The sequence below is a fragment of the Chaetura pelagica genome, unplaced genomic scaffold (genome assembly GCF_000747805.2).
Source record: "Chaetura pelagica isolate M959 unplaced genomic scaffold, ChaPel_1.0 scaffold273, whole genome shotgun sequence".
Taxonomy (NCBI): Eukaryota; Metazoa; Chordata; class Aves; order Apodiformes; family Apodidae; genus Chaetura; species Chaetura pelagica.
Window position 1 is genome coordinate 1,527,155 of NW_009952828.1, and position 11,220 is coordinate 1,538,374.

An 11,220-nucleotide genomic window follows, 5' to 3' on the forward strand; every position below is an offset into this window, starting at 1 on the left:
CATTGTGGAGGGGATGGGGGCTGGCAGGGCTGGACATCCTCCCCCTCCCCACCTTTGGGCAATATTTTCTCCTCACCCTTCTTGCTGGTCCCTCTCCCCATCCGTGCCCCCCCCGGCCCCTCACACGTGTCAGGGGCTGGCCCCAAGGCTTCCCCGAGGACGGGCAGGTTAATACCTCTGGGCCAAGGTTCTTTGCTCACCACTCTGCATCCAGCCTCCAGCTCCTCTGCAGCCATGGACAGGATTTTCTCTGCCTTGCTGCTCTCTTTGCTGCTCCTCCTCCAGGGCTACGGGGCTCGTGGGGCGTCTCCGCAGCCGAGAGGTAAGCGGGGAGCCCGGCGGTGGGACGTGGCCCCTCACTCCTCTACCTCCCTGCCACCAGCCTGCCTGGGGACTGGGAGGGAGAGGTAGGAAGAAGAAAGACCCAACATCAGCCAGGGAAGCAAAGGAGCTTTCTCAGATATTTCCCTGAGGCAGCAAAGCCTGGAGATGCTTCTGCCCCCCGGGCTGGTGCAGAGGGGTAGGAGGGCTGCAGGGAGGGACAGCAAAGGTGCCTCAGGTCAGGCCTGGCAGGACATGGGCTTTCCTCTGCTTTCCCAGACTGCTGCTCCTCTTCCCAGGGCTGCACAGGGTGGGTTTTGCTGGGAGCTGGAGGAGGAGTTGGCTGGCCACCCCAAGCTCTTAGCGAGCAGGAAGGTCTGGGTCAGGTTGCTGAGGATGGGCCCTTCATCCATCCCCAAGCAAAATCCCACTCAGTTTGTCTTCCCAGCTGGGAGCAAAAGCTGCCTGCTCTTCAGGTTGCAGGGTCTCTCACTCCGGGTCTACAAGGAGTGTCAGCAAGTGCTGAGCAAGAAGGGAAGAGGGGCTGGTAATGAGGAACCATCTCTTCTCTGCCAGGAGCAGGATGCTGCCAGAGCTCAGCCAGCCTGGGGAGCTCAGGAGAGGTTGTCAAGGCAAAAGTTACTGCTGGGTTTTAATAATGTTCTAATAACTCTCTGATGATGTACAAGGCACACACCCAGGCAGCCTGACAGCTGTACAAGGGCTGTGACAGTGGCTGCAGCTTTAGCTGCTGGTTACAGGGTGAGTTTTCTGATACACTGACCAGTTTCTTCTCAGTAAGTTGGAAAGGAGGAGTTATCTTAGCACTACTCAAGTCAGAAAATCAAACAGACCAGTCGTTCAACCCAGCCCTGCCACGAGCAATTGCTATTGCTAAAGTAAACACCTTTTAATTCTGAGTTACTAGGCAAGTTTCCTGTTCTTTTAATGAATAGGGCCAAGATTTCCTAAGAGATATTTTCTGCTAAATCCATGCGTGAATTTCAGCTATTTCTGAATGACTTCAAGTGTGGAGGTTTCTAAAAACACAGAAAGATTTTATTTCTGGTTTAATTTCCTTTTAAAACACACAATGCTGAGTCAAAATGACCCCCAGAGCAAATGTGTTCCTGGAGACAACCAAGGCCTGTCCTGCAGCCCCTGGTGTGTGCAGGGTGCCTGGGATCTGACATCTCTTCTTTTATCTTAATTTCCCTGATATACATTTTACTCTCATTAAAAAAATAATTAAAAAAAGAGGTTAAAATATGTTATTTAGGGCAAAATCACAGAGCTTCCATGCAAAAGAAGAGAAATTGTATTTCTCTTCTATCAGATCCAACTGTTCCTAAGGGAAAAAAAATCAAAACAACCACTTTTCTTCCATTTGTCACTGAAAACAAAAGTGATTCAATAGCAATAGTAGCAAAGGGGAACCTGCACTTTATTTCTGGAGGAACTGATGGCAAAACATTGGGACTTTTTTCTGCACCTTCCTTTCTCTATCTGTAAAATGGGCTTAAGCAACCCCTGGCAAAGGGATTTGCAGGGCTGCAGATGGACTGTCCACTGAGTTTTTCCTTCCTCTGCAAGGAATTACGGTGGCAAAGCACAAGTTGCCCACATGGGAAAAGGTCACATTGCATTTTAGTGAAAACCAGAGCATCTGACAAAGTCCCCACTGCCTGCTCCCCTTCTACACACAGCAGCATTTAAAGAGACCTTTCTGGGAACCAGAAGCAAATTCAGCATTAGTGCCTCTCAGGAAACTAACCTGATTATATTCTTTCTGGATATATCGCAGGGTATTTATTTTCATCTGTCTGAAAGACTGAAAGCTCCCTTAGATTTCACACTGAGGAGCAGCTATAATATTTATGTCATAATTTGGAACAGATTTGTTGGCCCAAAAGCTCACATTTAAAAATCTGTCTGCAGAAATCTCCTTTATTGTATAACCTTTATCTTCCCTCTCTGCAGAAAATCAGATATTAACTGAGCACTTGATGCCCCTATAGAGACAGGTTAAAGGGCAGAAAAAAAATAAATAAAAAATTTAAAAGAACAGAATGCTGTAGATCTGGTGGGGAAAATGGGACAATTCACTTAGAAAAGAATAAAAAGGATCAGTCCTTTTTTATGATTTGCCACAGCTGAAAATCAGAATAGAAAACAGCACGAAAGCAAGAAATAAAAAAATAAAAATAAAATCACTTGGCTCTTTGCATTGCTAATGTTTCCTTTCCATACCATTTACTTTTTACAGTGGATATTCATGTCTTGCTCTGGGGTTGTAGAGATTAACTATCAAATATGTGGTTCTCCAGCTCTCTCTTGTATCCTCCCTCCCCAGCTCACAGAAATAAACCAGTGCTGGTCTTTGCTGTGGTGCGATATTTAATTATTAGTGCCCCTGGCTGAGACTGGTTTATGTTACCTTGGTTAGTTAATCTGGGCACCTTGAGTCACGACTGAGTCTGAGCTGCTGAGTTTCATGCCTGGTTCTGGTGACACATGACAAAGCTGCAATCTCTGGAATTAATATCCATCCCCACTCCTTCTCCACTTCTGAAATGTGGTAACTCCTGTTGAGACGTTGGTGGTACAGAAGGGCACACACAGTTCCCAGCTTGGTTCCTCACCCCCTGTGTTGCTCTAGGTGAATTAAGCTTTGTGTAGACATCAGTAGCAGCCCTGGGGTGACAAGTGGGAAACCTGCTCCCCCAAGGGCAGTGCTGGTGTCTTCTCATCTTGCTCCTGCAGAGCTACATGTTGTCAGCTGGTAACTCTGCTTCCCCTACACTTTCCTATCAAAGGGCCTCTCTGAGACAGACAGAGAAAGGATTGAAGCTTGCAGGTCCTCCAGCCTCAGTGGCTGCTCCAACAAGACCATCCTTTCCCACCTAGCATACTTTTATTTTTCTTCTCCTCCTCCCCCCCAGGCACCCTGTGTAGGACCAAACCCACCGACTTGGTCTTCATCATCGACAGCTCCCGAAGTGTTCGCCCCCACGAGTTTGAGAAGGTCAAAGTCTTCATGTCCCGGGTGATTGAGGGGCTGGACGTGGGCCCCAACTCCACCAGGGTGGGTGTGATCAACTATGCCAGTGCTGTCAAGAACGAGTTCTCCCTCAAGACCTACCAAACCAAAGCTGGGCTCCTGCAAGCAGTCCGGAGGATAGAGCCGCTCTCCACGGGGACTATGACTGGCCTGGCCATCCAGTTTGCCATCACCAGGGCTTTTAGTGACTCAGAAGGGGCCAGGGTGAGGTCTCCCAATTTTAATAAGGTAAGGAAATTCTTTCTTGGACGCTCCTTCTTTCCTGTGGCTCATCACAGAGTGGTTGGGAAAAGCAGAGAAGGAGGAAAGGTGATTTTCTGGGTGCTTTGAGTGAGTGGGGACACGTTGGTGTGAACTGTCAAAGGTGGCAAACATTTAGGAAGTAGAAACCTCCCAACCCTTCTTGAAAACAAAGCTCAGCTTTCTTTTGGGTGGAACTGGCCAGAAGTTGTCAGGGTAGTTAATCCAACCTCACTAGGTCTCCTCTTTGCCTAGAGTGCCTGTTCTTTGGGACAGAACTCCCTGCTTCCAAGGTGCCTGCAACAACACAGCAGCACCAGCTGATGATTTCAGCCAGGTTTGCTGGGTGTGAACAATGCTCATCTGCCCAAAATACTGTCAAAAAATAAAGCTTCAGAATCCACCATAGAAAAAACAAGGCAGCCTTCTGAAAGTTTCCTTTGGAATGGCCCCTTTCAGTTGCAGATATAAAAGCAAAGTGCTGATTCAGTGTCCTTCACTGCTCTCCAGTTTTCCAGAGGCTGATGGCTTTGTTCTCCATCCGGGCTCTTCTCTTCAGGCACACAGACTTTATTGACCACACAGCATTTAAGGCTGTGGTGTAAGATCAGCTTAATTCTGCACATGGCTGCAATGGGCATCACTGCTCCTGACCCATATTCCCTGTCCAGAAAGCTCAGTCTTTAACAATTTATTCCCCAGATACCTTGTTCACCCCTTTGGATTCGACCATAGATGTATCCAAACCCATCTTCCCAAAGCCTGTGGCTGCACAGGTTTGTTGGGACCCAAGTGCAGGACCTGGCACTTCTCCTTAGCATAAAGCTGATTTGATGCACTAGGAAGACAATTCACCATCAGCTCCAGAGGGAGAAGCCCTCATGATCACATCATTCATTACTCAAGCTTAATGGTCACCTGGTGAAACAGTTCCAGGGACACTGGTGGGAAGGAGACAGGTCTCCAGTAGAGACCTCCTGCCATCCCAAGCTGGCCCTGTGGTGGAAAACATGAGCTGCAGGATCATCCATGGCCACACACAAACAGTGCCTTTCTGTCCAGACATTAAAAAAAAGTAACAAGCAAAAAAAGGCAAGGAGACCATATTTAGGTCAAGACTGGGACATTGTCTGATTTACACAGCACACTTAAAATACTTTCAGTATTAGTCTCTTCTTTCCTTAATACATCCTGACACCTTGCAGGCAGCAGTGCCCACCACTGTAGATTGAAGAGACATTTTCACTGAGCTGGCTGTGAAGATGCCTGGATCTTTATCTGCCTAATCTCTTCCACACCACTTAAGTGACCTCTTTGCTCATGCATCATTTTCCTGCTCTGCCTGCTCTGCAGCTGGGCTGCCAGACAACTTACCCAGCACAGGCTTGCAGTCCTTCTGGTTTCCTGCCATCTCAGTACACAGAAGAGCTGCTCTGCCCTGCTCATTTACCAACCAAACCTTTAGTTTCAATATCCAAAAATTTAAAAATAAATAAAATAATAATAATAATAGCTATTGAGCAGCTTAATACAGGAGCACAGCTCAAGCATTCGTGTTTCTGAGGACAGTGAGATAAAAATCTCTGAAGCTGCTTTGTTGCCCTGACACCTTATTTCCTGGAAATGCAAAAAGAAAGCAGAAAAATAGTCTTTTTCATTACTTGTCTGGTTTTTAAAAATAAATAAAATAAAATGAAATAAAATGAAATGAAATGAAATGAAATAAAATAAAATAAAATAAAATAAAATAAAATAAAATAAAATAAAATAAAATAAAATAAAATAAAATACAATAAGTACAGGTTTTACCTCTTTCCTTCCACTTTAGTTCTGGTCAGAAACAGAACCACAGGAAGTTGGAGGTTGGAAGGGATCTCTGGAGGTCATATTGACCAAACTCCCCTGCTTAAGCAGGGTCACAAAGAGCTGGTTGCTCAGGGTCATGTCCAGGTGGCTTTTGAACACCTCCAAGGTGGGACACTCCACAACCATTTGTATTCCTTGGTTCCCTGCTTATTTAGGGTTGTTTTTTTGCCCCACAGTTTCTTAAAGTCCTAAAAACTTCTCCACTTGATGCTACCCTGATGCTGCTCTGGGTGGCCCCATCATCTGCCTGGAAAGAATGACTAAGTCCTGCAGTAATTTAGGGAAGTGAAGCTTCCAGAAACATTGGACACAGTCCTTGCTCCTTCACACAGCAGAATATCTGTGCCATGATTGTCAACCACCTGGGCCACTGCTCAAAGCATCACAAGATCATTCAGTCTCCTGGGCTCTGTGGCAAATGTCACCCCAGGACAGGGAAAAGCACCATTTGTCCCTGCAGGAACTTGGACTAAAGCCCATTTGTACCTTTATCAAAAACTACAGGGGTGCCCAATTACTTTTATCTTTCTTTAGGAGGAACAACAAATCAACTGTCAAATTGTTGAGCAAATCAAGGGTTTTTTCAGCTTTCTGCCCAGTTGTCCCTTCTGTGCAGCTACAACATTCACGTGGTTCACTGTGGAATGAGACACCTCGTTAGCTGCTGGGCTGCCTACACAGGGCAACCCTGAAAGATACCTCCAAATGCCTGGGAAGACTCAGGTCTCTTAGTTAACCAGGAATAAATGGTCCCATGGGGGACTTGACATGACAGAAGGATCTAGAAAGTTAGGAATCCCCAGGAAAATGAAAGGAGGTGGTTAAAATTAGTTTTGACCTCAAAAAGCAAAAGTTTCTGAGGTTCCTTAGGGCAAAACTGGAGATCCTGATCAGCTACTTGAGACAGCAAAAGGGTTCACCCTTTCTTAATTTCTCCCACACCAGTACCTGCTGAGCCCAGCCCCAGCCCTCCCTCTCCAGGTTGCAGGGGTTGCTCCTTTCTTCCAACTTGTCTCTTGCTCTTTACCAAACAAGGCACATCCCAGGACTCAGCTCTGTAAACAAGACAAGGTCACAACACAGAGAATTGCAGAGACCCTGTGACTGCAAATAATTTGGAGGTAGGTTTAAAAAAGAAAACAGGGGGGGACTTTTTTCTTGCTAGAACTCACTGTCTCAGGCTGGCAGATGGCAAATGTCAGAAGGGGAGTCCTAGGGGGAAAAAACCATCAGTATTTATTGATTACCAAGATAACTACATATGATAGATCACTCTATACTTGTTCTATTTCTTATACTCCATCTGCAAGCTCCTGGTCATGGTCACAGATAAGCTCCCTGGCTGATGGGTGCTTGTTCTGACTCACTGTTATGTTCATCTTAGCCATGAGATCACTGATTAATTCCCAATGCCTGAGCTGTGCTATCTGTACCTCCAACAGCAGGTCAGAAGCCCCATGGATCTGAGTGCTCTGTAGCAGATTTTCACACTGATCCATTCTGAAGATCCTTCCCATCAGATCCAGATGAGGATGCTGGGACCAGAAACCTCCCGGGTCTTCTCTGGGACTCAGGCCTATGGGAAGGTGCCACTTTGGATGTAAAGAACTAAAGAAACTGATTAAACTTGAAGAATCACTTTATTTAGACAGAGAAAGGCCAGGAGGACACGCAACACCCCCATCCTGTGACAAGCACTGAGAAAGATACGCAGCCACTGACAGAAACCTGCTCAGGGGGTGGTGGTGCTCACAGAACCTGCTTGATAATACATCTCGTTTCCTGACAGGTTGGCTTTTGATAAGCTCTAATTGGCAGCCCCCATCTCAGAGCTCCTGAGCCTGCTGCTGAACGGCTGAGTCGAGGGCTCTCTCTCCTGGCAGAAAGCACCATTGCATGGCTGCTCCTACCTGGGCTTGCCTGCTGCTTCAGGAACAACCCCAGGGCTCCTTTTAGTTCATGTTAGATTTTCTTGGCCATTCCCCTTTGCAGTACACACAGACACCTGCCACTGGGGACAGTTTTCCTTCTTCTGGCCATGAGCAGAAGAGAAATACTTGCATTTATTTATTATTTCAGCTACAGAACTGTGGTGCCAGCAGAATTCTTCATTCTTTAGCCCTTAGAAGTGCAGACACACACCTGAACTTACAGATCTGCACCAGGCTCTACATTTTTATCCATCTTTTGACTAGAAGGGAAGCTGTGAAGGGGCAGCAGCTCACTTGGCAGTGTTGCTCTGGGACAGGTCACTGCAGCATTCAGCCTGCCCTTGGAGAAGGGAGTGCAGAGGGGGAAGGAGCCACTTAGAGCTCCTTGGGTGCATGGAGCAGGGAATCCCACTCCTGACCTCACCCAAGATGACTTTTCTCCTGCCTGAGGATGTGAAACAGGGACCAGTTGTCCTAACTGAGCAGCTGGCGGGTCTCATCAGAAAGATGGAGAGCACATATGGCACAGAGGGGAAGAGAAACACTACCTTACTGACCAGCTGATAACTCACTCCAACTCACTCTTGCTGCCAGATAGATTTTAATCTGCCTTTTCCATTCAATGTTCTTTCAGATTCTATATTGCTGAGGGTATTTGCCTGCAATGGGGAGGTTTTTTCTGCTTAGCTGCTCACCTGCTCCTGCTGCTGCTGTTTCTCCATACTGCATTATATCCCAGTCATTTGCTTTGGAGTTGACAGCAGTGTCACAGTAAAACAATTGGAAGGAAAACTGGCAGAAGTAGATGAATTGGCAAAGAACAAAAATGTTTTCTATCACTTATCAGCAGAAAAATAAAGAGGAAAATGGTCAATCTAACAATAAGGAGCAGGACCCTTGAAGGCTTTTTGCACTAGTTTAGGGCTCCACCTGATCCAGGGTGAAATCCAGTTCCCACTTAAACCAGCTGTGACTTTAATGCCCATGTTAGTAGGGGCAGGATTTACTCTCTGCTATTTATTGTGGCACAGGGAATCAGAAATCATGGCAGGTACCAACACAGAGTGTGACCTTAGGCAGATCTCTTCCTCTCCTTCAGCTTCTTCATCTAGAAAATGAGGAAAGGTCTTCATCTCATGATGTTTCTGTGACATTTGCTGAGATTCTTTAAAGTCCTGTACTGAGTCAGAGTTGTCCTTAGTGTCAGCTGGATGTTCATGAAGACGTTCAGAGTTTGGCTGAGCATTACTTTGCCTTTGAAGATTTTACCCTTCCATTTGGTTTCCTTAAGGACGAGATGCCCCAGTTGTCTCTTAATTAAATCAGTCAGGTCCCTGGCAGTTTAACCTTTCCAGCTCAGAAAGAAACAAACAAAAAAAATGGCTTCTGAGATCTCAGGAAGAACGAGAAGAGGGGAAGCAGAAGGTGGCATTTCCTTTCTCTTTCACTTCAGAAATGTGAAACCTCCTTTACTAACCCAGCCTGCTCCACAAGCAACAGTGATATTAACACCCATTCAGGCAAACACTTTCCCTCTGCCCTCCTGTCTGTAGGTGGCCATCGTTGTGACCGACGGACGTCCCCAGGATGGGGTGAAGGATGTGTCAGCAAGGGCCAGGGCAGCTGGAATTGAGACCTTTGCCATCGGGGTGGGCAGGGTGGACATGCACACCCTGCGGCAGATCGCCAGCGAGCCCCTGGACGAGCACGTGGACTATGTGGAGAGCTACAGCGTCATAGAGAAGTTGACCCACAAGTTTCAAGAAGCTTTCTGTGGTAAGTGCTTGCCACAACCCTAGCCAAGAGGTACAAGTGGCTGCCAGCAAGTTTTTCATAGAATCATAAAGGTTGGAAGGGACCTCAATGATCATCAAGCTCCAACCCCCCTGCCATGAGCAGGGAACCCTTAGATCAGGTTGCACAAAACCTCATCCAACCTGGTCTTAAAAACCTCCAGGGATGGGGCATCAACAACCTCCCTGGGCAACCCATCCCAGCTCCTCACCACCCTTAGAGTGAAAAATTTCTTCCTGATACCTGACCTAAATCTCCCCTCTCTCAGTTTAAATCCACTACATATGGAGGTTGTATATGTGGTCATCCTTCATCCACCTGTTTCTTTGTTCCAAGGACTTAGATCTGCAGGAGAACAAAGAGAGATGCTCTTTGAAAAGTTGCCTTTCAAGAATTCCAGGTTTTGCTTAGGGAATTTCACGTTCTAGCTGAAGAAGTCTCCAGACTTCACTGGCACAGATGAGTGTATAAACACAACCCACACACTTCTTGAGGCATTGAAAAAAAACCCCAGAAAATGTGATCTTTATAGAGCTAAAACAATTGTCCTTAAGTTTAAGCTTACCTGGGCAGTTCTGAGAATCTGACTTGTACTTTTCCACACCAGCACCATCTCCTGAATTCCCAGTGAAGCAAGGCTTGGTTTCACCTGCTGGAGGCTGAACTGCCTTTGCTGATGTTTTTGGAAGCCTCATGGGGCAGGAAATTCTCCTTGTGCAGCATCTCATGCCTTTCTGCACGGGGTATGAAAAGACCCTGACAAACACTTCCTCACTCCTACATGAACCAGTGAATGGAGTGAGAAAGATTTATTACCTTCAAATGTACCCACAAGAGTGTAGGAGATGGTCTATAAATATCTGCTTTGTGTGTCAGCAGGAGGGGCTGGGGTGTTTCTCACACCCATCCTGCCAAGCACAGACGTGTGGCAACACTTTTTAGAAGGTGTGATGCACCACGGTGCCCGTGGCAAGGCACAGCAAACACACACACCTGGAAAATGAGACCAATTTCTTCAAGAGGTGTAAAATGTCATGATTCAGCTCTCAGGCTGAAAGTGCTGGTGGGGAGCAGCTTTTCATCCAGGAGAATTTCCTCTTCTGTAGGAAGGTGGAAAAATTTGAATATAAAGCGACTCATGTGTTATAATCAGGTGCCACTGCACCAGAAGCTGTAAGAGGGGAACAAATCCTGCAAACTAAAGGTAGGATAGAGATGAAATATAAGAAGGTGGAATCCAGGCCATGAGTATTTGTGGGAGTTGGTGTTGGCTGCCCTGGAGTCAGGAGTCAGCCTGAGAGGTCTGACAACGTGTTTTGAAGTTCTGGCATTGGTGTCATTCAACAAGAGAGAGAGGAAAACAGAATCTTTTCTGTGCCTTGCTCTTCAAATTCCTAACATGCAGATGACAAAAGTTCTCCCCATGGGAAAAACCCTGGGAGAGGCATCCCAAGGAGGCCTGTGCTAGGGATGAGTGTAGCTCACAGGGAGCAGCACGGTATGAACTGCAGCCCGTGCCGGTGCCCTGCTGTGCCAGCAGCTGCACCAACCATCCTTGGAGATCTTACCCAACCACCAGCTACTACCCCGAGGCACCCCTGTGGGGACTGACAGCAGGAAAAACTGGGCAACACTGTCCAAGCTGTTTTCCATACGGCTCAACAAACACATGGGAATCACCCTTGGTGATCCAGCCACTTGTTAGACTCATAACATCTCTGTAGGCTTCAGAGAACTCAACCTGAGGGTCACAGCCATCCACGTGTTTAGCAACATTCCTAATTATATGAGCTACATATCTGCTGGAAAGATCTCCCACAGTATGCAGACATGTGAACCGGCAAGGCCAGAAGTACAAAATACTTGGTGAGCAGAACACAAATGACTTGAAATAATAAATAGAAGCCCCATAACTTCTAAAGACTTTGCACCATCTCCCATCGTTCTGACAGAACTCAATGCGTAGATTTCCCTGGTATTTGGAAAGAAAATCCTTCAACCAGATCT

At 46.7% G+C, this 11,220-nt stretch overlaps 1 protein-coding gene across 1 annotated transcript in view; it reads left to right on the plus strand.

Moving 5' to 3' along the window:
* Nucleotides 1-234: 234 nt before the first annotated feature.
* Nucleotides 235-11,220, plus strand: part of MATN1 (matrilin 1, cartilage matrix protein) — a 17,747-nt gene continuing 6,761 nt past the window's right edge. The window contains exons 1-3 of the mRNA XM_009995158.1: nt 235-322; nt 3,264-3,610; nt 8,973-9,195. Coding sequence (XP_009993460.1) covers nt 235-322; nt 3,264-3,610; nt 8,973-9,195 — 658 coding nt within the window. The remainder of the gene's footprint in view (nt 323-3,263; nt 3,611-8,972; nt 9,196-11,220) is intronic.